A 27,594-nucleotide genomic window follows, 5' to 3' on the forward strand; every position below is an offset into this window, starting at 1 on the left:
GGAAGGTATGATAACATGAGCTCAAAATACACTGTGGTGGAATACCTTGACTTTGCCTCCTTCCCATCCTCTGCATCAGGTTTCTTTTCAATTTCACTCCGTACTTTGTGAAGTAGAGCATAGTCCAAGCCTTTGACCAGATGTGTATGCTACTATGCTCCAAATCACCTTACAAGCATAGCATGGAAATGAAATGTCAGTCAAAGAGTAGTTCAGAACAGCATCTGAGCCACTATATCCACATCAATATTTATAATGCCACCTTCTATACCTTTCTTAGTCTCTTTTCAATTACGAGAAATTAAGAGTTAAAAAAATGCAATTTAGAGGACTGCATATGATTGATTGATTAGGCAATGGATCAAGCTGTTGTTCATCGTTTATATTTCATTAGAGAAAATGATTTTCTGGAACAGTGGACATGGGGCATTTACAAAACATAGAAGGTTATTTATGTCAAACAGTTCTCGTTTCCTCAGAAGTCATGATTTGGACAGCTCATGAACAGGTATCCCCGCTTATTCATTCGCATAGAAAGCACTGGAAAACAGAGGTGAAGAGTCAAAGATACTTCTCCCCATAAAAAGGAATTACTTCAAAAATGTATAGCATCACATAACCAACCTCCGAGGTATTTGCTTTTCTCAATTGAAATCTTGTGTGCATCAGCCAGCCTATAACACAAACATTGCAGAAATTAGAAATCCAGACAAAATAAAACATAATATGAGTAATGAAATCCATTCTATAAACTAAGCACAAATGGACAAATAGTCACCCTGACGACGACGCGTGTGCTGGATCAAGATCGGACGGTCCAAATCAGAAGAGTCACCTAGCCGAAACAGTAGCTGACGTTGCACAACCCCTTTTGCTTGGTAGATGTACACGATATATGGGCCCGTTTGGTTTGCAGCGTGCTAGTGAATAGTAACAATTTGACCACTAATTACAGTGTCAAACAAAGGATAATTTTGCTCAGAGACATTGTAAAAATTTCTAGTATGCTGTTGGACACCGCCAACTCCAAAATATGCCCAGTACCATTATGGCTGTGTTTAGATATGTAAAATGGTTGTAAAAAAGATTACATTTGACACCCTAACACACCGTAGCACTTTTTGTTTGTTTGTGGTAATTATTGTCCTATTATGACCTAACTAGGCTCAAAAAATTCGTCTCATCGTGTACATCAAAACTATATAATTAGTTTTTTTATTTACCTACATTTAATGCTCCATACATGAGACAAAAGATTTGATGTGATAGATAAATAATGAAGTTTGGAGAGATAAATTTTGGAAACACAGCCTATGAAATCTTGATTCTTTGCGGCTGGACACCATAGCCATTAAAATATTCAATTTCATGGTGCAGGAAAGACAATGGATGGTGAATAGACCAAATTGCCCCTCGGAGTCATCTTCCACCTCTGTCCATGGCTGAGAGCTGTGCGCGTGGGTGTGGGAGGGGGCGAGGGGGGGTTCGGGTTTGGGGCAGCTCCAGCGGCAGCACGACAGTGCCCGCCCCAGGCCGTGGCCGCGCCCCCGAGAAGACCGCGCCGCCCCTGGCGAGGTCGCGAGCCCCCGGCGAGGCCGCACCTGCCCCAGGTCATGGTTGCCTGTGACTACGAGGCTGCGCGCCACTGCAAGGACCCAGCCTCCCCCCACTCCATCCTGTGCGTGCGCATCCCAGCCACCATAGCCGTCATGGAAGCGAGCTCCGCGGCCCAACCCTCCTCCCCATCTCCTACTATAAAAGCAAGGCCTTGACTCCGCAGGAGCATGCTGCATCCACCTACCCCCTCCCTCTGTCCTCTCCCTCGCCGCAGAGCCCTCAATCGTCACCGCCGCCGCCATTAATGGAGCTTCACCGAGCTCATGATTCCCCATCCGGACCACCTCCCATCCCCGGCGAAGGCCGCGCCCGCCCCAGGTCGTGGCTGCCGTCTGCCGTAGTCCGGACCAAAGGATCCCCCCCCCACCACCAAATCGGTAGCCATGGTGCGCCGACGGTCTGTCACCGCAAATAACTGGTGAAGAACCAGAGCTTGAAGACGAGGGCAGCTTAGACATTTCTCCCACCTTCTCTCTCTTCATAACTGAAAAATGAATAAAATAATCGATCCGGTGTCATTGAGCAAAAAACCAAAAATTTGTAATGTCCACCAGCAAATTTCGACATTGGCGGTGTCCAGCAGCATATTTGACCTTTATGCAATGTCCGTGAGCAAAATTACTCCAAACAAAATCAGTTTACAAAATCAACTTCAGAACCCCCGCGCTAGTGACCCTGAAGAATCTAATGAGGCCTTTGACCGCGCGATTAGAGGATGGTTACTATAACATCACTGTAGCAAATCATCGATTAATTACCGTCATTAGATTCGCCACGAAAAGTTACACTTATCCCTAAAAAATTTTGCAAATAGACTTCATTTGGTCTTTCATGCGGAGACTAAAAGAGGCGCGCTAGAATCCTAGCGCGCTAGCCAAACAAGGCCATGTTCACTTGTTCAGCAAACTTGAGAATCAAAACACAGCAGGTAGATGTCACGGTGGAGGGTGACAAGGAGTGACCGACTACAGTTGGCGCCAGCGTGGTGAAATTAGCGTGCGTGCGTGGTCACCTGCGTGTGGCAAGCGTGTAAATAGTGGAGCCCATGAGGCAGTGAGTTACCAGCTGATATAAGCCAATCTTCTGTAAGAGACAAAGACAAGTTGAATTTATCTGAAAGTAAACAGCGAACGAGATCAAGGGGGTTCTTCCTCCTCCCCAAGGTTTCTCCGTATCTGACCCTCCGATCTATCTCACGCCGTCGAGTCGCCGGCGGCAACGGGTGTGACAGTAGACGAGCGGATGGTCTGCTGTCAGTTGTACAAGCATGCTCGGGCAACACGGACCTGTCTGCAGACATCCATCCTCTTAGCTTATATCATAGCGTAAAATGCTAACCAAGTCCGAAATTAGGGGTGTTATTGGTGACTTTTAAGTACTCCTCCAACCATATTTAGTTCAAAATTTTGTACTACTTTTCCAAAATAAAGAAAAAGTGGTACAAAATTTTGAACTAAAAAGTATTGAAGAGATACCTCAGAGTCAACAATTAACTAAGTAGCATGTACATGGAGGGCATGAGCAACTAACTACCAGAAATCGACCGTTAGTGGAGTTGCTGAACATAATCCATTTCATAATTTTCAGGTTGGATGCTATGCTCCCGTTGCATAGTAAAAGGCCTCTCTGCCTAGTTTTTTGGAAGTAAAGAATACTGTAACATATTCACTTCATAAGAAAACATATTGTCTCAGCAGTCAATCATCACAATTGGTTCGATCTCAACTCCGTGCTAAAATGCCCAGTAGGAGGCCTAAGCACCATATAGTTTTAAAAAGTACTTTTTTAGGCTATGTGCATCCTGCTACGTAGAGGTCCGGAGTGTAAAGAATATAATAGAGAATATTAATCAGATTTTGCATATAAAATATATTAATCAGATTAAAGGCCCAAGAAAAGAAGAATATTTTCTGACGTATATTGTGAAGTATGAGAACAATATAGGATAAAGATAATACACAAACGTGATCACTGGAACATGGGGTTTGGAAACTAATCAGTCAGAGCAGGTGATTTAGAAACTGGTTCATAAGAGCATAGGCTAGTTTATTTCATGCATGCCAGTCAACCAAACGCAGCTGTGTATCGGCCAATCTTCCTAGCCCCGTTTGGTTGCTTTGCACTACTGGCGCTACAAAAAGAATCTTCCATGCATGGAGTACTAAATGAAATTTTTTTGCAAAACCTTTTCACGGATGGGTGTAACTTTGCATTTCCAAGTCAATAACAATGTAAAGATATCCTATGACAGCATTTCCAAGTAGCAAAGCCAATTCCAAGATGCCCAATTTAGAAACATAGAAAATGACCAGAAACAAATACAGGGCTTACATATTGTTTGAGGGCGTCCAGTAATTTGGAGTTGAACCAAATGGTGGCAAAATACTTGAGGAATTGCCAATTTCTATAGGGTAGAAAAAGGGAATTAGTGGGACATGTTGGTCGGTCACTGATCAGCTATCCATGTGAGAGCAGAGAGGATTCAGTAAACATGCAACTTGGCACTTCGGTTACCACTAAAATGAAACGAAAGATTACTAGCGAGATTTACCAGAAGAATAGTTACATGTATAACACATTGCTGTTTGTTTTTATATTTGAGGTCCTTTGCAAATAATAGTACTTGTTTTCTAACAAGATGCACCATGAATGTGCCTTTCGTTTAGCTTACATATTGTTTCTGGAGCAGGCCCGCGCAAAAATCCAAATCAAAGCGTGCTTCAGGTGGGTCTCCGATGCAATCGAACACGGCATCTGCTGTAGCAAAGTCCTCTTGTGCAGTGTAGCTGAAAAGAACATTCATGGTACATCTTGTTAGAAAACAAGGTTCATAATTTTAATTGAATAATAAAAAAGATGGCTTTATTCTCACTACAAAGGATGTAGCATAGAAGTAACGAAAGTGATAATTTAGGATAAATAAAAAAATTTGAAGATTGCGAAAGTTAATTGGCATGTGGATAACATTAATTCAATTGTTAATCAGAATGATGCTTAAATGTACGACAATAGTTACTCATGTGGATTTACAGCTTCGAACCATTTCACCTTTTCTTCTCTGTTTTAGCACTCGATCAATTGTAAATATATCCTTAATCAACATAAAGGTACAATCTCATACGGATTCGTTCAAAAAGAAAAAAAGAAAAATGATAGACCCATCTGCATAACATTCAATTTAATGCAGAAAAATGCTCCAAGTAGAACATACAGCTTCCTCATAAAAAAAGTAGAACATAAGTGCCTGCTCCCCAACTGCAAACTCTGAGCCTGACCGGAATTCTTGGATCTCTCCTGGGAGGCGATCGTGATGGCGATTCCAACTCCGGCATAGGTCTCTGTCTCCGGTGACCATGCCCGCATCGTTGCTGGTTGCCGACCACCAGCGCCAAGCCACGCCTGCAGCACCCTGCTGTTGGCGGCCACCCCTCAATCGCCGGTTAGCCGTCCTGGCGCCGGCGACCACAAACTTCCCCTAGGGACTTAAGCTGCTTAGGAACCCTAGTTTTGGGATCGCCTTTGTCCGCGGCCATTCGCGAGACACTTGTTTTCTTCTCTGATCTAGCACTATACGACTATGTCGTCCGGAGCCGGAGGAGATCGTGGAGCTCATCGGGAGGGCTCTGGCTCGATGCCAGATGCGCAACCTGGTGTGGCAGAACTTCTTAAGAGGCTGAACCTCACCGAAGAAGAGGGGGAGATAGCCGCCTTCAGTGATGATGAAGAGGATGAGGTCGTAGAGGTGGAGCAATGGGCGTGGCGGAACTTCTTAAGAGGCTGAACCTCACCGAAGAAGAGGGGGAGATAGCCGCCTTCAGTGATGATGAAGAGGATGAGGTCGTAGAGGTGGAGCAATGGGCGGTGGTGGGGAAAGTCCTATCCCCATCGACGATTCATGCGTCAACAATTAAGGGCGCCATGACGCCGGCATGGGGCAACCCCTGCGGGCTGAAGATCCGCTCTATTGGTGAGAAGGCCGATAATCTTTTCATCGCTGAGTTTGGGGATAAGTTTGCCATGGACCGTGCCCTAGAGGGATCGCCATGGTTGATTGGCAAGCATGCTGTTATCCTCCGTGACTATGATGATAGGCTGATTCCTTCAGAGATTGTTTTTGACAAAATTGATCTCTGGGTACATATTCTGAACCTTCCTCTAGGTTGGATGAATTCCCATCGAGGAGCTAGAGCGATGGGCCTGATTGGAGAAGTCAAGAAGATGGATGTTGATGGGGATGGTAAAGCAAGCGGTCCTTTCCTTCGTGGCAGAATCGCTGTGGATCTTTCAAAACCCCTCAGGAGGGGTGTACTTCTGAAGACTGACAAAACAGGACCTCCGGTCTGGTTTGATTTGCAATATGAGAAATTACCATTCTTCTGTAAATCCTGTGGTGTGATGGGGCACGGAGATCTTGAGTGTGCCAACCCGGCACAACGGAATGCCCTGGGTAAGCTGCCCTACGATGTCCTTCTGAGGGCGCCTGAGGAAAAGAAGAAGAGGATCCAGGGGCTGGCGCAAGCTGCTGCTGAATCTTTTGGAAGCACCTCCTCTCTGAATCCGCGGCAGTCTCACCGCTCGACGCCAAGGGAAGGAAAGAGCACGTCGTCAACTTCTGATGCAAATGGTGCCGGCATTAATGACAAGGAGGTCTTGTCCCCTCTCAAGCGGAAGGAGCCGGAGGCAGACCATGGGATGAAGACAACGTCTAGCCACGTTCGGCAAAACCTCTTCCCTGATGAAGAACCGGTTCTCCCACGTCAGAACGTCGTCAAGAAACGCAAGGCAAAAAGGCAGACCGCGAGCGTGATCACACCTGATACTACAGGTGCTACTGGTGGGGGTGTGCTGTTGGTACCGATCGGTACGGTACAGGCACGTCTATCTGAACTCGTTGGAACTAGAGAGGGAAAGGGCAAAGACTCGGGGGAACTCCCGAAGAAACAAAGAGTTTCACCTGATGCAAAAACGGCGGCGGCTGCTGCTGAGGGCAGTCCCCGCCGAGCACAATGAGTCTCATAAGCCTGAACTGTCGTGGCTGTGGGGAGGTCGCGACAGTTAGGGAAATCCGTTGCATAGCGGATACTTTTAACCCCTTGTTGCTCTTTCTTTCGGAGACAAAGATGAGAAGTCAACGAGCGGAGGAGCTTAGATGGCGCCTGGGCTTTCAAAATGCGTTTGGAGTGAGCTCTGTTGGGCTCAGTGGGGGTTTGGTCCTACTGTGGAAAAATAATGTAACAGTGGATCTCAAATCCTACTCGAAATTCCATATTGATGTTTGGGTGACGATGGAGAATGGAAGACAGTGGCGTTTCACCGGCTTCTATGGCGAGCCGGTGCGGGCGCGAAGGAAGGAATCGTGGCGCTTGCTTCGTTTCCATAGAAATCAAACGGACCTTCCGTGGCTCTGTGTAGGGGACTTCAACGAGGTTCTACATGAGGACGAGCAGATGGGAGGCAATGATCGAGAAGAATGGTGTATGGAGGGTTTTCGCGAAGCGGTGGACTATTGCGGCTTCTCGGATTTGGGTTTCCGGGGTCTTCCCTATACTTGGGATAACCGGAGAGAGGGCTCGCGAAACATCAAAGTCAGACTTGATCGTGGACTGGCTGACGCTGCATGGCTGGATTTGTTTGGGGGCTCTTTAGTAACCCACGTCCAAACCGCTGAATCGGATCACTGCGCAATTCTTGTACAGTTCAGGGCGAGTTTCTCTCTTGAACGTGGACGAGGCAAACCTTTCCGGTACGAAAACATGTGGCAACGCCACCATTTGTATCAAGATACTGTGGCCGGGGCGTGGAGTAGCGGGTGCTCTAGTCTAAATGATGTCAATGCAAATCTAGGAAACTTGCAATCCACGTTGACTCGGTGGGGAAGAGAGGAATTTGGCTCGGTTAAGAATGAGCTGCGGAAACTAAGACAGCGGCTGGAACTCATTCGCAGCCGAACGATTAGAAGTGGGCAGGCACATGAGGAGCGCCGGATAATGGCGAGATTATCAGAATTGCTGGCAAGGGAAGAGGCAATGGAGAAGCAGCGGTCCAGGGTGCTTTGGATCCATGAAGGCGATCGCAATACTGGGTTTTTCCAAGCCAAGGCGAGAAATCGTGCTAGAACAAACAGAATTACAGCCCTGCAAAGGCCAGATGGAACGATATGCGACACACAAGAAGAACTGGAAGCTTTGGCGGCCGAGTTCTACCAAAACCTTTTCCTGGCACAGGAGAACACAGCCCCGGAGCTGGTGACACATGCTGTACCAAGAAAGGTTACAGAGGCGATGAATGGCGCCCTTAACGCTGCATATACTCATGAGGAGGTGGAAAAGGCGTTGTTCATGATGCATCCGGATAAATCCCCGGGACCGGACGGATTCACTGCAGGTTTCTACCAACGGCATTGGGAGCTGATTGGACAGGATATATCAAGAGCTGTTTTGGCGTTCCTGAACGGGGGTGAGATGGCGTCGGTGGTCAATAGCACTGTCCTTGTGCTGATTCCCAAGGTTAGAAACCCACAAAATCTTACTCAGTTCAGACCTATTTCACTCTGTAATGTTCTGTACAAGATATGTTCCAAGGTGATTGCAAATAGGCTTAGACTGATTTTGGATGAGATCATATCAGAGGAACAATCTGCCTTTGTTCCGGGCCGGCTAATCACAGACAATGTCCTTGTTGCTTACGAGTGCATACACTATCTGAAGCGGAAAAAAGGAAAATCTGGAGCTTGCGCAGTGAAGTTAGACATGGCAAAAGCTTATGATAGAGTTGAATGGGTTTATCTGAGGAACATCCTTCTTACAATGGGTTTTGATGAGGGCTTTGTGCAACTGATCATGAAGTGTGTGGAGACAGTGTCTTTCCGGGTGAGAGTTAATGGGGCCTTTTCTGAACCCTTTGTGCCTTCTCGAGGGATTCGGCAAGGCGACCCGCTCTCGCCGTACTTGTTTCTCTTATGTGCAGAAGGGCTTTCTTGTTTACTGAAGAGTATTGGTCCCCAATATTTGGCAAGAGGTGTACGGGTGGGTGTACACTCCCCATGGATATCTCATCTCCTCTTTGCTGATGACTGCCTAATTTTTACTCAGGCTTCAGAGAGAGGTGGTCAGCGCTTAATGGATATTCTTAATCATTATCAATTGGGTTCTGGTCAGCTGGTCAACATGTCGAAATCAGCAATTTTCTTCAGCAAAAATTGCAGCGACACTGACAAAGAGATAGTCAAACAGACAACAGGGATTCAGAGTGAAGCTCTCTGTGAAAAGTATTTAGGCCTTCCAACTGCTGTGGGAAGAAGCACAAAGGCGGCCTTTGAATCTATCCCAAACAAAATTCGTGGATTAATGGGGGGTTGGGGGGAGAAGGAACTCAGTTGTGCTGCTCGGGAAACACTAATCAAGTCGGTGGCACAAGCTATACCCACCTACTCTATGAGTTGCTTTGTTCTTGCTCCCTCGACTTGCCAGAAGATTACATTGGCTACCTCTAACTACTGGTGGAGTAGTAGTGTTGATCAGAGAGGGATGCACTGGAGGAACTGGCCGGATATGTGTTTACCAAAGAACCAGGGAGGATTAGGATTCCGGGACATCAAGCAATTCAACATTGCGATGCTCGGCAAACAAGGCTGGAGACTCATGGTCACACCTGAATCACTTTGTGCTCGCGTGCTTAAAGGCAAATACTATCACAACAGTGACTTTATGTCGGCCACCAGAAAGAAGAACGCCTCCCACACTTGGCGTGCAATTTTGGCAGGAAGGAAAGTACTCCAATTGGGTGCAATCAGGCGCATTGGTGATGGGTCTACAACTAATATTTGGCGTGACCGTTGGCTGCCAGATGGAGTAGGACTAAAGCCCTTGTGTCGCAAGGAAGGAGCAGTGGCTGAACAAGTTAGTGAATTGCTAAGTCCGGATGGCCAGTCTTGGGATGAGACTGCTCTTGAACAGAACCTGATTCCTCTGGATGCGGCAGCGGCACGCCGGATCCCGCTGGGTCGCTCGACGGTGGATTTCTGGGCATGGTCTGGGGAGCGTCATGGGCTCTATTCAGTCAGATCAGGCTACCGTTTGTTGGCAGAGGCGGAAGCTCAGCAAAGAGATTGTTTGCAAGGAAGGGCTACCCATTCTAATAATTCTGGTGACCCTCGATGGAAAAAGTTATGGAAATGTAAAGTGCCCCCAAAGGTACGTGTGTTTTGGTGGCGTATCATGCATGATTACATCCCCAGCAGAGCCAACCTTCATCGGAGACATATCGATCCGCTCAGCATATGCGATACTTGTGGGGCTCATGAGGAGACAACATTCCATGCACTCACGGAATGCACATATGCAAGACAATTCTGGTTTAGACTTCGTGAGCTCACTGGCGTCAAGCTCCCTAACCTTACACCAGACTCGTGGACAATGGAGCTGCTTGAGGACAGGATCTGTGGTGAGAAAAATCGGGCGCTTATCCTCTGTGGGATGTGGTCAATCTGGCGGTCCAGGAATGACCGACGCCATGGCAAAATACCAATTGACATGGGCGCAGCAATCAACTGGGCTCTGGATGTTTGCTACCACCTCATCACTGTAAACGAGAGTTCAGATGTTCCCATAAGTCGGCTGCCGACTCAGCGGTGGCAGCGACCACCGAGTAACACACTAAAGGTGAATATTGATGGGGCCTTTATTGCAGAAACGAATGCAGGAGCAATCGGAGCGGTGGCAAGGGATGACGCCAGGGATTTCTTGATGGCAATGACCAAACGGCTTCCGGCTGTTGCGTCGGCTCTAGCAGCAGAAGCAGAGGCACTCCGCGCTGGTGTACAATTGATTTATTCAGTGTCACATGGGTCGGTGATTATGGAAACTGACTCGTTAGAATTGGTTGGGCTTTGGAACAACAAGGAGACTCAGAGGTCGGAGTTTACACCGATCTTCAGTGATATCCAGGAGATGTCCTCTTCGTTCTCCTCCTTCTATGTAGTGCATGCTAGGCGTTCTGCTAATAAGGCAGCTCATGTTTGTGCTAGTTATGCTGAGCATAGCGCTTTTGATGTTTGGGCAAATGACCCTCCTAGCTTCCTTTTGCAAATTTTGCAAGATGACTGTAATCACTCCGATGAATGAATGAAGAAGCTATTTCCCAAAAAAAAAAGTAGAACATATACCATAAACTACAGAAAAACTATGTAAAATAGGAATTTCAGAAAATTTAAAGTCAAAATTTCCTTTTCATAAAAGAGATGAACACCTTTAGTATGACTTTTATTAAGCAACAGAATATAGTGTTCAAAGAAGAAATTTGTACCCGCTTTTTGTTACAATACACTTCATGCCAGCAGCTTTTGCCGCTGCAAGTCCTATAGTACTGTCCTCAACCACAACACAGCTGCATATGGAAGAAGAATGATTTACAAAATGGAACCAAATGATATATATAAAATCACATCAAAGATAACAAAATTATGCATTTGTATCTATGGGAACATCCTAGCATTATCTAGTCATAATACAATGCAACTACATGTTGAATACATGTACAAAATATTAGTATGTCTTAAAAAGGGGAAAGTTGAATTTCCACCCTCGAACTAGCACAATTGATCGATTTTCATCCTTCAACTAAATAATCAAATAACAGAGGTCATTGAAATGTCAAAACCGGGTAAATTTAGATCTTAAAAAAGTTTAAAAAAATTCTAATTAGATCTAAAAAACCAAAATAATTCATTCTAAATCAGAAAAATATGAATGCGGTACAAAAATATTTCTAAAAATGTAACCTATCTATTGGTACTGTATTTGAATCTTATTTTGTCAAAAAAAAATAGGAAAAACTATAAGCAAGCAAATGCTAGGAGCATGAAATTTTGGATCCCAACAACTAACATGTATAGTGCCAATAGATAGGTTACATTTTTAGCAAAATGCTAATGCTCATTCCTTTTTTATTTAAAATGAATAACTTATGAATTTTTTTAATTTAAACTTGAATTCTTTATTTTTCACAAAAAAAATAAAAAACACCTTTGAAACCACTCATGGCGCCATATTTGTCTAGTATCAACAATTGGATGGCTCTCGCTATCAGATTTTATAGTTGAAGGAAGAAAATTAGACTGTTGTGAAAATGTACATTTTCCTTTAAAAAATGCACTATGCATCGGTACACAACTGTACTAAATCAAGTTAATAGTAAGCAATTGAAGATATAGCAATTACCCCATCATTCTTTGCAATGGTATTTGTGAAAATAATAGATAGAAATTGATATAAAAGTTGTTGAAACTTGTATTGTCAATACCTAGATCGATCAATTCCAAGTGTAGTTGCCGCTAATACGTAGATTGCCTGTAAAGGCCCACAAAGAAAAACACATAACCTCTGACATATAATGAATTTTGGGATCCAATTGTTATACACAAACTATGGCCGTGCACAGCAAGATGAACAGTGCAATACAATACCACACCACCACGGGCCCTTCCCCATATCAGGACATGTTATCAATGTCTATTTATATTTTGTAAAATATTTGTAAATAACTCAAAAGGGAAAGGTGAACAGTGTTGTCGGTACCATGTAGCAGGGATACCCACTTCTACTGCAGCAAGGCAGGACTCGCGTAGTCATCCATAACTACGCCCTAAGGGGCGGAGCAGCCGGGCCCTAGGGGTCCGGCTCTTACCTCACCGGGCCAACGGCCCCGGACCCGTTCCCCGCTCTGGGAACGGGTCCGGTGACGCCACGTGTCCCTGAGGAGGGGAAGCTCCGCGCCAACAGCCGAGGACTCGGACCCCCCATAGGGGTCCGGGACCTCCCCGTGTCCGTTCGGACCTCCCACGCGCGTAGAACCAATATACCGCCGGGGCGGGGTCCGGGGCTGCCACGTGTCCCGCAGGCACGGGCGCGAGTCTTCTGCTGGAAGACTCGCCCACCCATCGCATTCAATGCGGGTGGTTGAGGTGTGCTCTGCAGCCACGGCACGCGGGGCAGCTTTTGTCAGGCCTCACTGTAGACCGCATATTACCGAGGTACACAGTGCAGCCGCATGCGCCGCATCCGCGCAGAGCCCGTCTGCCGCATTAAATGGATACGACGGTACGGCACCCTTTCATCATACCGCCTACGCCGCAAGCTACACGGCCATTCAGCTACGCGGCAGGCTACGGAAGCTACGCCGTAAGCTACACCATGGCGCCGTTTCGACAAGACAGGGCATGACTATGCCAGACGGAAGATTCCCACGGGCAAAGCAAGGAAATCCGGGAATAAGGTCTCCGTCGCCTGCAACACCATAATATATGTACAGTATGTTATTTTATACTACATCGATGGGCCCATCTGTCGGAGACCCAACGGCTATGTACACTCCTCCCTTGAGATATAAAAGGGAGGAGTACGTAAAGCCAAGCAAGGCCAAGCAAGGGCAGACACAACACAAGCTCGGATTCACTCTGAACAATCCCGTTCTCAACCTCTTGAGAGCACAAGCAATACAACACACAGTGGACGTAGGGTATTACGCTCCGGCGGCCCGAACCACTCTAAACCTACTGTGTTCATCGTGTTCTTGCATCTAGATCGGACTAATCCTAGCTACCCCCGAGTACTCACCCTCTGGGTTTAGGCGGGTGCACGACGCCATCCGGCTGTGGGTTTGCACACCACGACATTTGGCGCACCAGGTAGGGGAAGCTTTAGCTAGTTTTAGTTCATCTCTTGCTCATCTCCATGGTTCGGGTGGTTGAGCACTCCCACCACGACGACGACGTGGAGATGACGGAGGGTGTGGCGTCTTCCGCGCCACGCGCCTCTTGCCTTCCTGCGCCAGGGGCAACCGTGCCCGTGGAGCAGCCACCATCGGCAGCGGCGCGCACTGCCCGTCGGCAAGAGTCAGGGCGCCCGTCAAGGGCCCCTCACAAGCTGCGAGTGGCGGAGCGCTGGCGGCAGCTAGGGAGTTGCTTCACAACCCTCCGGCTGCTGCAGCCTCGCCAGACGCCCTAAGGCAGTGGCGGGACGACGTTGACCGTCTCCTCCATCTGGCTCAGGCCTCCCCCAGTTCTGCATGGACTGGGCAACGACCTCCGCCTGGCAATGCGGTGGTACCCTACCACCGGCGCCAGGGCGGTGCGCCGGCGTTCGTGCGCTCCCCCACGGTGAGGGGTGCGCGAATAGAAGACCTGCAGGCAGAGCTCAACCGCAGGCGCACGGGTGAGGACGCCCGCATCTCCGTGGAAAGGGCGCGAGAATGCCGCCTCAACATCGAGGGCCGCAACCTCAATGCCGACTTGGATGCAGCGGCACCCAAGCCTCCGGGAAATGCCCGGATAAAGGCGGGCGCCCAGGTGGCTGGGATGGGTTGCGCTGCGCTGGCGGATCACCTCCGCGCAGTGGCATGGCCGTCCAAGTTCCGCCCGCACCAATCGGAGAAGTACGACGGTACCACTAATCCGTCGGAATTCCTGCAGGTGTACGTTACCGCCATCACAGCAGCTGGTGGCAACGATGCTGTCATGGCGAGCTACTTTCATGTTGCCTTGACTGGGCCAGCCCGGACTTGGCTCATGAACCTCACTTCTGGGATGATTCAGTCCTGGGAGGAGCTCTGTGAGAGGTTCACTGCGAACTTCGCCAGTGCGTACCAGCAGCATGGTGTGGAGGCTCACCTCCACGCCGTGAGGCAGAAACCCGGAGAGACGCTCCGGGCATTCATCTCACGCTTCACCAAGGTACGGGGTGCCAGTCCTCGTATCTCTAACACATCTATCATTACTGCTTTTCGTCAGGGGGTACATGATGAGAAGATGCTCGAGAAACTGGCGACGCACGAGGTGGAAAGCGTTACCACGCTTTTCTCCCTGGCTGACAAGTGTGCCAGAGCCGCTGAGGACCGCGCATGGCACTCAGCCCCCCAAGACGGAGACGCCAAGGCCGGTGGCTCCGGAGCTACTGTCCAGGGCGGTGGCAAGAAAAAGAAGAACAAGAACCGGGGTCGCGGGGAGCCACAAGCCGGTGGTCCGGTCGCTGCAGCAGTGTCACCAGCTGCTGCGGCAGTAGCTGGGGGCCAGAATGCGCATGGCAAGCATCCGCGCCCGCAAGGTGGCAATGGAGGTTCATGCCCAGTTCATCCCACCGCTCGCCACAGCGCCGCTGACTGCCGCGAGATCCAGAAACTCGTGAAGCGGGTCAGTGGGCGGCGTGAGCAGGCCTCCAAGGACGGCTGAACCCCACCTCGCCAGTGGTCTGGTAAGGAGAAAGCCTCCGATAGTGAGGCCGCTGCCGGGGAGAAGGAGCTGGGGTACCAATCCCCCGCTCGGGAGCTGAAGGGCGTTTACAACCATGACAACTCCGACTCTGACAACGAGGAGCGCCGCAAGAAGCTGTACGTAATGTACGGCGGAAGCTGGGAGCTTGTCTCCTGGCGGGACGTGAAGACCCTTCGCCGAGAGGTCCTTTCGGCGAAGCCGGGGGTCCCGAAGGCGGCGCCGCACCACAGGTGGAGGAACACCACCATCTCCTTCGGGCCATCTGACTGCCCGGAGAACATGGCCGGGGCTGGTGTACTACCTCTAGTCACCGCCCCTGTCATAGCCAACATCAGGCTCTATCACGTGCTGATTGACGGTGGGTTTGGCCTCAACGTCATCAGCTATGCAGCGTTCAAGCAGCTGCAGATCTCGGAGTCCAAGCTGACTCCCTCTCTCCCATTCTCCGGAGTGGGCCCACATCCGGTGTTCCCTCTGGGGAGCCTCACTCTGCCGGTCACGTTCGGGACTGAGGAGAACTTCGGCACAGAGAGCGTCCAGTTCGATGTTGCGGAGGTGAACCTCCCGTTCAATGCCATCATTGGTAGGCCGGCTCTCTACCGTTTCATGGCCATTGTCCATTACGGGTATTTGGTCTTGAAGATGCCTTCCCCTGCCGGTGTCCTCACCATGCGGGGTGACCGCACCACTGCCGTCACTGCAGTTGAGAAACTGCATGCTCTGGCGGCAGAGGCTGCACGTTCCGAGGAGGACCCATCCACCTCGCGAGCCAAGGTGCCTGCCAGGGCACATAAGGTTCAACCGTCCGACCCGGACAATGTTCCCATGAAGACCGTGCAGGTCGGAGCGGATTCCTCCCGGACCACCCGCATCGCGGGGAACCTGGAGGAGAAATAGGAAGACGCGCTCATCACTTTCCTCCGGGCAAATGTGGACGTGTTCGCCTGGGAACAGTCACAGATGCTCGGGATCCCCAGGGAAGTGCTCGAGCACGATCTGAGGATCTACCCTGACGCCATGCCGGTACGCCAGAAACCTCGGAAGCACTCCGTGGAGCGGCAGAACTTCATCCGTGAAGAAGTCCGCAAGCTGCTACACGCTGGCTTCATCGAGGAGGTCCACCACCCCGAGTGGTTGGCCAACCCCGTCGTCGTCCCAAAGGCCAACGGGAAGCTTCGGATGTGCATCGACTACACCAGCCTCAACAAGGCATGTCCTAGAGACCCCTATCCTCTTCCACGTATCGATTAGATTGTGGACTCCACCTCCGGGTGTGACCTTTTGTCTTTCCTAGATGCTTACTCTGGTTTCCACCAGATACAGATGTCTAGAGAGGATAGGAAACATACTGCTTTTGTGACAGTGGATGGACTTTATTGCTATATTGTCATGCCATATGGTCTGCGGAATGCCTTACCCACGTTTGTGCGAGCTATGAACAAAACTTTCAACAATTTAATTAGAGATATAGTTGAGGTGTATGTCGATGACATTGTAGTCAAGACTAAGGTAGGGTCAACACTAGTTGAGGATCTGTCCCTCATCTTCGACCGACTGCGTGCCACATGCACGAAGCTGAATCCCGAGAAGTGTGTTTTCGGTGTCTCGGCAGGGAAGCTGCTGGGTTTCCTGGTCTCACATCGAGGCAAACCCAGCCAAGATCAAGGCGATCGAGGCGATGAGGCCTCCTGGCCACATCAAGGATGTCCAGAAGCTTACTGGATCTCTGACCGCTCTTAGCCGCTTCATTTTGAGGCTGGCTGAGAGGGCCCTCCCATTTTTCAAGCTATTGAGAAGGTCCGGTCCATTCTCTTGGACTGAAGAGGCTGAACAAGCCTTCCAGGAACTGAAGCAGCACCTCACCTCACTGCCAGTATTGGTGACTCCAGAGCCAGGTGAGACGCTATTTTTGTATCTTGCTGCGTCTGTAGAGGCGGTCAGCATGGTGCTGGTGGCCGAGAGGACGGAGCAAGCTCGCCAGGGGGACACCAAGGTCCCCCTGGCCAAGGATGGTGAGCCGGACCACGGACATGGGGGTCCGGCAGCTAATCCTCTGTCTGAAGGTCCGGACCCCAGACAAGGGGGTCCGGAGGAGCCTTGACCCAGTGGGAACCCAGAACCGCTGGGGGCCCTAGGACCTGACGTGGTGGACAAGGGCGAGCCGGACCCGGTGGCCAGGGTCCGGACCATCCAGAAGCCAGTCTACTATGTCAGCGAAGTCCTCCATGAGGCAAAGGCCAGGTATCTTGAGACGCATAAGCTTATCTATGACATACTTATTGTGTCCAGGAAACTGCGCCACTATTTTCAGGCACACAGAGTTGTCGTAGTGACCTCTTATCCGCTGAGAGCGATCCTGCACAACTCTAATGCCACAGGCAACATCGCCAAGTGGGCAGCAGAGTTGGCTGAGTTCCAGCTGGACTTCCAGCCCTGCCATGCAGTCAAAAGCCAAATCCTAGCTGATTTCATAGCAGAATGGACTCCTTCCCCAAGCAATTCTGGGGGTCCAGACCTCAACGCCGGACCCCCGGAGCCGGAAGTCAGGACACCAGTCTTCACCGAGCCCTACTGGACACTCTTCTTCGACGGGTCCATCCGCAAGCAGTGGACTGGAGATGGTGTGGTCCTCATCGACCCAAACGGAGATCAGCTGAAGTACATGGTGCACCTTGAGTTCAAGGCCACCAACAACATGGCAGAATACGAAGCTTTGATCTTTGGCCTGACAGAAGCCCTGTCTCTGGGGGTCCGGCAGCTCCTGGTGAAGGGAGATTCTCAGCTGACCATCAAGCAGGTCCGGGAGGATTGCAGCTGCAACAATCCCCAGCTCGCGGCATACCTCATTCACGTGAGGAAGCTCGAGAAGGACTTCGACGCCTTGGAACTGCAACATGTTCCCTGCGAATTCAACTCAGCAGCAGATGATCTCTCCGCGAGAGCATCTACCTGGGCACCCGTGCCCGAGGGCGTCTTCGAAAGACGGTTGCTGAGACCTACCGCCCAGCCTGCTGAACTAGGTGAAGGGGATCAAGCTAGCACCTCGAAGCTAGCAGTCCCGGTGGCATTCCATCCGTGGTGACTGCCCAGGGTTGTGTGCGCTGTTGAGGACCCTGGAGATCTCATAGAGCCACTCCCACCTGCTTAGGGAGGTCCCGATGCAAGGATCTCCGAGATCCGGGACTACCTGAAAGACAATATCCTTCCTGATGACGATGTGTCCGCTGAGCGCATAGTACGATTGGCTAAATGCTACGCGGTGGTAGAAGGGGATCTCTACCACCGTGGCGCCAATGGTATCCTCATGTGGTGCATTTCCCAGGAAGAGGGCCGTGAGTTGCTCGCGGAGATCCATGAAGGCGAGTGTGGAAGTCATTCCCCATCTCGCATGCTTGTTGGTAAGGCCTTTCGGCATGGCTTCTATTGGCCGACATCACTCCAGGATGCAGCTGAGCTGGTAAGGTCCTGCAAAGCATGCCAGTTCCATGCAAAGCAAATACACACACCGGCTCAAGCTCTGCAAATGATCCCGCCCTCATGGCCATTTGCCGTATGGGGCGTGGATATCCTGGGGCCGTTCCCCCGGGCCGTCGGCGGGTACCGGTTCCTCTACGTCGCCATTGACAAATTCACAAAATGGCTGGAGGTTACCCCTGTGGTGAACATCACCAAAAAATCAGTAGTCGCATTCCTCAAGTCCATTGTGTGCAGATTTGGCGTCCCAAGCCGCATCATCGCGGACAACAAGACCCAATTCAAAAGTAGACTCTTCCAAGAGTACTGCGAGGACATCGGCATCCAGCTATGCTTTGCGTCCGTGGCACATCCCCGCAGCAATGGACAGGTCGAGAGAGCGAATGCAGAGGTCCTTAGGGGACTCAAGACCCGCACCTATAACTGCTTGAAGAAGCATGGTGCAAAATGGGTTGATGAGCTTCCGTGCGTGCTATGGGGCAACCGGACCACACCCAGCCGAGCCACCGGGGAGACCCCATTCTTCCTGGTCTACGGGGCTGAAGCATGCCTTCCCCCAGAAATTCACCTGGGCTCACCACGGGTCCAGGCTTTTGACGAATACATGCAGGAACAACTGCGGCGTGACGATGTGGACTTCGTTGACGAACGAAGGTGGCGAGCAGCAATCCGAAATGCATGCTACAACCAGGTGCTCAGGCGTTATCATCAACGGTTCGTGCACAGTAGGGAGCTCCGGGCAGGGAACCTCGTCCTAAGGCGGATCCTGAACCGAGCAGGGCTCCACAAACTCTCCCCCATCTGGGAGGGTCCCTTCAAGGTTACAGAAGTATGCCGGCCCAGATGCGTTCGCCTTGCCACAGAAGAAGGGGTGCCGCTACCCAACCCATGGAACATAGAGCATCTGCTTAAGTTTTACACTTAGACAGAGCAGGAAATGAATTTTTCCTTTGTAATAAGATAGGATCAGCATGCGGTCCAGAGCGGTGGGGGTCCGTCCTCGTAAACCCGGCCTCTGCATCCATCGCACCATCGGCTAGCATTAACGTGCGGCCCAGAGCGATAGAGGTCCGCCCTCATAAACCCGGCCTCTGGCATCCATCGCGCAAGCCATGTATATCATGTTACAAAGGAAAGATTTGCTCCCAGTTCTGTCTTTGTGTCAAAATTTTATTTCGCATTTCGATTCTCGAGCTTTTCCCTTTCTAACCCCCACACGGACTTCCACTCTTGTCGCTACAGCTAAGATCTGTATTGAGTTGCCGGACTGCCGTACAGGTCCGGACCCCCTTGCTGCTGGGAGAGGGGTCCGGACCCCTAGGGACCTGCTCTGGAGAGGGGGTGCTTGTTTCCTGGGGTGGTCCGGAGTCCTGTGTAGCCGCTTAGCCGGTTCCGTACCCAAAGCCTACACGCTCCACCACCCTGTAACGAGTGCTCTAGTACCCGGAGCTGGGTAATTAGGGGCCCGGACCTCGTTCTAGCTCAAGGGTTGGCTTCCTAAGTCCTACACGGCAAGTCCAGCTCCATATCTCAAAGGATCGAGTACGACATAATGGCCTCACCCACTGCTAGGGAGGGGTCCGGAACGTCGGAGCCAGGTCCGGTAAAGTCGTGCTTGTTTCCTGGAGTGGTCCGGAGCCCTGTGTAGCGGCTTAGCCTGGTTCCGTACCCTAATCCTACACACTCCACCACTCTGTAACAAGCATCGTGCTGCCTGGACCTGCGTATCCAGAGCTCCGGACCTCATACTAGCTTGGGGGCCAGTTTAGAATAGCTCCCGCGGGCCTGCTACTAAGCTTTGACTTTGAGTGGTATGCAGGTTAAGCCTTGACTGGTGGTAGCTAGCCTCAAACCATTGAGCCTACCTACCAGGGGCCCCGGCATCCGCTTTAAGGCTTCATACAGATCGAGGTCCAGTCTCGGTGGTAGACAGACTCAAACAACTGAGCCTGTCTCCCAGGGGGCCTGGAGCGTTCGCTTTGAGCCAGATACCAAGGATCGATTCTGCATGCGTCAAACAGCTAAGTTGTAGTATCATTACTACCATCCCAGCGAGTTAGATTTTCCTCTATGTAGTTTTTTTTCTGCTATTCAGGGAATAAGTCGCTCATTTGACTTACAATCTGTGCTACACCTATGCCCAAGAACACTTGTTCAACCTCATAGGGGGGTCCGGAGCGTCTTCTCGGCTCGGATGGCAGATAGGTTCTAACAACTGAACCTATTTACCAGGGGGCTAGGGCGCCGGGGTGCTGCATACCGCAAACCAGAGCAACTGACAAACAGCTAAGTTGAAATCTCTTCTATTAAAATTTCAACAAGTACAATGTTTTTACATAACACAAAAAACAAAAATTCTACTGCTGTGATGGTCCAGCTCAGGAATCTACAGGCTCCCGCTTGAAATAAGCAGCTACAAAGTCGACGACCTCCCGCACGCTTTCCCGAGCGGAGGCTTCCGTCTCCGCCACTGGACCATCGACGACGGGGACGAACGAGGGACGCCATCTTGCTGTGGAGGCGAGGAACAATCTGCGCAGAAGAGCAAGGGGCGAGCAGGCTCAAAGGCAAAGGGGCGCAAAGGTTTGGAAGGAAGAATGCGAATGCGGTAAAGTAACCGTGGCATGCGGTTCGGCCCCTTATGAAGCCTGATCCATCCGGCGCGCCCCGGAACCATCGCTGGAAGCCAAACGACGCTCACGCCTGGTGTTAGCCGCCCGGTCCATGACAAGGGGGCCCAGGCCCGCCTGTCAGGAGAGGCGGGTAACAAACAAAGGTGTGAAAAGGAGGGATTCGAACCGTCACGCGCGCGCAGAGCGAGGCAGAAGCCGAACCGATGCGCCTGTATGAGCGCTGATAGGGTCAGACCTTTCGGGAACCGCGCTGGCGGAAAAGAATTCCTTTTACCCCGGCGGCAGTAGTACCGAGCGTCGTACGCGTGACTACCACTGTGCGTGGGGGCCTTGAGTCAGTGAGCCGTTGCGACGTGATGGGCTAGTAGGGAACCCAGTGGATGGACAAAGCCGGACAAGACTCCTGCAGCGCGCACGGTCTAATGTTGGAGGCTTCAAATTATGCAGAGCTAGATCACAGTAGTGGCCCCACCTGCGGGTTCGTAGCCTTTCCCGAGGTGGGCCCGGGGGCCACTGTCGGTACCTTGTAGCAGGGATACCCACTCCTACTGCAGCAAGGCAAGACTCGCGTAGTCATCCATAACTACGCTCTAAGGGGCGGAGCAGCCGGGCCCCAGGGGTCCGGCTCTTACCTCACCGGGCCAACGGCCCCGGACCCGTTCCCCGCTCTGGGAATGGGTCCGGTGACGCTACGTGTCCCTGAGGAGGGGAAGCTCCGCGCTAACAGCCGAGGGCTCGGACCCCCCATAGGGGTCCGGGACCTCCCCGCGTCCATCCGGACCTCCCACGCGCGTAGACCCAATATACCGCCGGGGCGGGGTCCGGGGGCGCCACATGTCCCGCAGGCGCAGGCGCGGGCGCGAGTCTTCCGCTGGAAGACTCGCCCACCCACTGCATTCAATGCGGATGGTTGAGGCGTGCTCTGCCGCCGCGGCACGCGGGCCAGCTTTTGTCAGGCCTCACTGTAGACCGCATATTACCGAGGTACACAATGCAGCCGCATGCGCCGCATCCGCGCAGAGCCCGTCTGCCACATTAAATGGATATGACGGCACGACACCCTTTCATCATACCGCCTACGCCACAAGCTACACGGCCGTTCAGCTACGCGGCAGGCTACGGAAGCTACGCCATGGCGCCGTTTCGACAAGACAGAGCATGGCTATGCCGGACGGAAGATTCCCACGGGCAAAGCAAGGAAATTCAGGAATAAGGTCTCCGTCGCCTGCAACACCATAATATCTGTACAATATGTTATTTTATACTACATCGCTGGGCTCATCTGTCGGGGACCCAACGGCTATGTACACTCCTCCCTTGAGATATAAAAGGGAGGAGTACGTAAAGCTAAGCAAGGCCAAGCAAGGACAGACACAACACAAGCTCGGATTCACTCCGAACAATCCCGTTCTCAACCTCTTGAGAGCACAAGCAATACAACACACAGTAGACGTAGGGTATTACGCTCCAGCGGCCCGAACCACTCTAAACCTGCTGTGTTCATCATGTTCTTGCATCTAGATTGGACTAATCCTAGCTACCCCCCGAGTACTCACCCTCTGGGTTTAGGCGGGTGCACTACGCCACCCGGCTGTGGGTTTGCACACCACGACAAGTGTCTACCAAATTGCAAAATCAAACTTACCGGATTTGGTTTCTTGCGAGGAACCACATCCCCGGCAAATATGGTAATCTTTTCTGCTCTGTCAAGCCCTAATAAGCATGACACTATTGCTGAAACCTGAAATAAGTAAAAATCAATTCACTAGATGATATACTTATAAGCTTACAAAATTGATGTCAGGAGAATGTGAACAAAAGGGCTGGAAGCAATCTAGTTCTATTTAGCAATCTTCAGCAATTGTCGGCAGTAGATCTTGGGACTTGGGTGCTAGAAATAATAGTGGCAATGTTGATGATCAAAACAGGCGATATAGGCAGTTTGGGAAAACTGGAGCACCTGATTTCCCAAAACTGGCAGTCCGATTTTGCGTTTGTGTCAGATCACATTTTGGAGACCACCGAATGATAACTCTCATCGATACAATCAAAATGCATAAATTGATCGTCCAATTTGGAGTTCGAATAAGAAAATTACTGAGACCAGGAGGTTCCACCATCTGGAAAACAGATCAATATGTATTTTATGATGTGTTCAGTCTCTACATTGGGCAAGACTTCCCACCTAAAAATATGAAGTGACACAACCGATTGAGGCATCCAATCGATAAAAAATCCATCTATTGTCTGTGTTATCTCTCTGTCCCGAATTCCCTTCAAAACCCCAATATTTTGTTATTCCTTACTCTCAGCGGTGATTGAGGACATCCTAGCTGGCTAGGCGATACTAGGGCAACCCAAACTTTGTTTGCCTCAATGGGGCCCCTTCGGGAAAACCCACATTGATCACCAAAGAAACCTGAGCAAACAGGGGCATCCAGTTCTGGCAGAAGCATTGCAACGTGTGTTTTTACGGGGTTGCATGTGGCGTGCTCATGTACCAGCACATCTGAGTGTCAATAGACAACATGTTGAAAGCGAATATGGATCGGGAGACAATAGATTGATTATGAGGTGCAAGGCACATGTACATATATATGTGAGTGTCTCTAGGGTTTATGGAAACATAACCAACTGGGAGATCCTCGCATAATACAATACCTATCGATCTAACCCTAGGGCGACACACAACAACAGGCTGGTGCGGCTAGCACTATACCTGATCATGGGCTGCCCTACCCGATGAACCTGAACCGACCCACCCGAAAAAAGCCTGACCCGAACTGATCCGAAAAGTGCTTGGGCCGGGCACGGGCCTATTTTTTTTACCCAGCCAAAAATTCAGGTGAGGCTCAGGCTACAATTTTAGCTCATGGGCTAGCTCGATGACCCTGCATTATATTGAAAACCCCACTTTCCTATGCAGCGCATAGAATATTTATGGCCCAGCCAACAAAAGAACACATAAATAGCTAATTCTAACTCTAATTTCCAATCAGCCCCCCCACCCACCCACCACTCCCGCAGCCGCCGCTATCTCTTCGTCCCCTCCACAACTTCTCCCCTCACATCTCCTTTGCGCGGAGCACCAATGACCAGGGCACGTCCAAGTGCAGGGCTAGGCGCGGCGGGAGTGGCCAATCACGGCCAGATAGGTGGCAAACGACCAGGTAGGGCTGGGCATATTACCCGAACTCCGAACCCGAAAACCCCGAACTCGTACCCGAAAAATCCGATCACTACTTTGGGTAGCAAGTCTCGGTACTCGAAATTATTATGGGTAATTCGGGTATTGAACCCCGGTACCCGAAATACCCGAAAAACACGATGTTTGAGGCGTATCATAGAATAGCAATAGGTATCAACCATTCAGCCCATGTATAGGCACAGTGGCGTGTAGCCTAGTGGATGCAAGCGGCAGGCAGCTAGGTCGCAGATAGGTGCAGGCGGCCGGCGGCCAAGGATTGTCAGGCCGCCGAGTCGGCCCGTGGGCCATCGGGCAGGCATGGGCAAGAATTTTGGCCCAATGCTCGGGTCGGGTTGGGCACAGGCCGGCAAAAAAGAATGTTAGGTTTCTTTTGCCCCGACCTGAACCCGACCCGGCCTGACTTATGACCAGGTCTAGCCAGCACCCAAGGCCCATTAGCGCTGGCCAAATATCCCTTTGCTAACAGCTATAATCCTACTAAATTAAATTAGAATAATATGGCGATAAGATGTAATTATTTCTCTCAAAGCTAACCTTTGAGTACAACAAATCCAATGAAAATTTTGTATAGCAAAGAAAACCCAAAAATAAAGTAAAAGTGCACAAATTAAAAAAACGAGTGTTTTTATTTGATCCAGAAGCTTGGCAAAAGGTTTTGCTGCTTAAAGATATTATATAGAATTTTGAACCGATTCAATGGAAAAAAGGTTGAAAATCTGGATTAATAGGCACTGGATTGATAACTTGGGCTAAACATCCACAATGTTTTCCTTCTATCAAGAATTTTTGGTATTTAAATTTTGTTACATCAATTGATGTCCTACTAAGTGATCAAATGAATTTCTCATCATTTGACAGACCAGTAATTGCTGCATGATGGTGGAACATATGCTCATATCTTGCTCAAAATTGAAAGAAATTATTCTCCTGGATATGGTAGATATCTATTGTAACTCCTAACCAACATATTCTCTGCAAAAGCACTTCAAGGTGGGAATGACTGGGTTACTTACAGCTTTCTCATTTGATGTACTGCCCACTGCAACTTTAACTTCCTTTCCTAAAGCTTCATCTGTTAACCTGTAAAGTTGAAAATTAACCAAGCTTAGCTTTACCTTTCATTTTCATGAAGCCAGAGTTATTCACATTTACATTTTGTTGGCATGTCTTTCTCTCAGTTGAATCCCTTATGTGTTGTCAACAAGTGTGTCCGCATCTAATACACATAATATGGATGTCAACAAATGAGTGCTAAATTTACGGTATTTTCAACATATAATAAGTTAATGTATTACCATATCAGGTTGGTAGATATATTTAGTTTTCCAAAGTACAACACCTTGGTCACACCACAATGGTTTGCATCTTTTATTTTATTTGAGCTAAAAATAAGAACCTCTTTTAGGGTCTGTGTGTGGATTGATGCATTGTGAAGATCTATTCTTGATCTTGTTTATAAGGAAGATATAACATCTCTAGAGGAATATTTGCTATTATAGATCCAAAAAAAATTCTCCAAACAAATAATTGCCACCAAAGCTAGAAATAAACAAGCACTTTTGAAAAATCACCACAGTTCCAAATGGAGCCTTACTGTTTATTAGTAATTGAGATGTTGAAGTATATTGGTTTCGTGGTTTACATGCAACATAAATATATTTTAAGCAACATTTTTTATTATGTTGTACAACGTCACTTGATAACACTTGTCTCAAGAAGCAGGCGAGAATATTTTCTAGCATCGCAACTTATGGCTTCATTAAACTGTAGTTAAGTTACTAAAGTCATCAAGTTGTTGGAAATACCTTTGAACACCTGGGCGGAGAGGAAGCAACTTCTTCTCAATTAGGGCCATGAATAGTTCTGTTTTCCTCTTGTGCAGAGAAGCAATAAACTCCTTTCTTTCTTCATCAGTTTTTGGTGCTTTAGCTGGCCATCCTGTCTTGTTGAAGTAAGCCGTCATCCTGAAAATAAATATTTAAAATTTGAAAAGCTGAGGCTTCAGTTGAATTAAAATAAACTATTCCTTTATTTGAATTCAATTGTCCTTAAAACACTCATAATTGTTTCATGAGACCGTTTCCAACCAATCTTCCTATATCCTATTTGAATAATTATCTTAGATTCTTCAGACAGTGTCTATGAGGGCACCCTTTGGTGCATGGCTGGAGCCATCAAGCTTAAAGAGCTCCTAGATAGGCCCCTGCCAGCCCCTTAGGTCCTGGTCATGGGTTGTTTGTATTTAAGTGGCAAGTTGTAGTGGTGTGAGTTTGTACTGAGTGCTGAGGTTCTCGAACTTCTGCACTCTTCCCCTTTTCTTTCTTAAATGAAATGACACGCAGTTCTCCTGCGTGTCATTTACCCTAAACCATATTTCCCCTTTTCTTTCTTAAATGAAATGACACGCAGTTCCCCTAAACCCTAACCCTAAACCTAAATCCTAAACCCATAAAAAGAATAATTATCTTATTGAGCTTATATTTTCTTTTTGATAGGAAATTAAATCTCTAAAATCAATTAGAGTTGATTATACTCAATCACAGCAACAAAATGAAACAATTTTTTGTGTTTGTAGTAATCATACCAACATATGTCGGTGTTTCTATAGTGGCTGGTAATGTAGAGGTTCAAAAGTTTTGGGATGGAAAATATATATGAGATGATAATATATTTTTGGTTTTTTTAGTGTTCTTACCCTTACTTTGAAGTGCAATTGTGGTTTTGCCCTTATTTTTTAACTTTGTGATTTTACCCTTTATTTTTCACTAGTCATTGCAATTTTGCCCTTAATCTTTGCGTATTTACCCCTATTTTGACCGTTGACTAGGGGTAAAATTGCACTGAATTGTGAATAGTAAATTGCAAAATCACAATTACACTTCAAAGTAGGGGTAAGAATACAAATGCCCCCTTTATTTTTTGGGTGGAGATGCTTCATAACATTCAATAATGACTCAACTACATTTCACCTTTCGTCATAAAAGGCAAACACATGACCTGAATAGCCGTGTGGCATATCATTAAGTTTCACTAGAGATCGATAATGGCTGCAAATTGTTGAACCCATGAACTGATTGCAACAATAATATGTTCCAATCCAGCCTGACGGTCAATATTTGTATAAAAAATGGAATAGGATGATGTTTAATTATATGAAAAAAGTTGCATTAGGAATTGGATGTGTGTCCTATGTAGAAAGTTTACATTTATAATGTTTCCCATCCAAATGTCCATTTTCTGATTGTAGAATGAATTTTGCAAAAGCCTAATTACATCATTCTTTTATTACATTTGCATGATAACCAGACCAAAGTTCTTATAGAAGTTCATATAGATGCGAATAAATGACAAATTCCACATGAAAGTAAAGTGATATATCCTTAATTTCTTAATGAAAG

At 48.9% G+C, this 27,594-nt stretch overlaps 1 protein-coding gene across 1 annotated transcript in view; it reads right to left on the bottom strand.

The window, feature by feature from the left end:
• Positions 1-50: 50 nt before the first annotated feature.
• LOC120685492 (CBBY-like protein) overlaps positions 51-27,594 on the bottom strand; it is a 29,553-nt gene continuing 2,009 nt past the window's right edge. The window contains exons 3-11 of the mRNA XM_039967451.1: positions 26,002-26,160; positions 25,210-25,276; positions 22,634-22,729; positions 11,917-11,963; positions 10,921-11,001; positions 4,289-4,403; positions 3,949-4,021; positions 625-674; positions 51-540 (exon numbers count right to left, since the gene is read on the bottom strand). Coding sequence (XP_039823385.1) covers positions 523-540; positions 625-674; positions 3,949-4,021; positions 4,289-4,403; positions 10,921-11,001; positions 11,917-11,963; positions 22,634-22,729; positions 25,210-25,276; positions 26,002-26,160 — 706 coding nt within the window. The 3' untranslated portion in view covers positions 51-522. The remainder of the gene's footprint in view (positions 541-624; positions 675-3,948; positions 4,022-4,288; positions 4,404-10,920; positions 11,002-11,916; positions 11,964-22,633; positions 22,730-25,209; positions 25,277-26,001; positions 26,161-27,594) is intronic.

Source organism: Panicum virgatum, chromosome 8N, assembly GCF_016808335.1.
Source record: "Panicum virgatum strain AP13 chromosome 8N, P.virgatum_v5, whole genome shotgun sequence".
NCBI lineage: Eukaryota > Viridiplantae > Streptophyta > Magnoliopsida > Poales > Poaceae > Panicum > Panicum virgatum.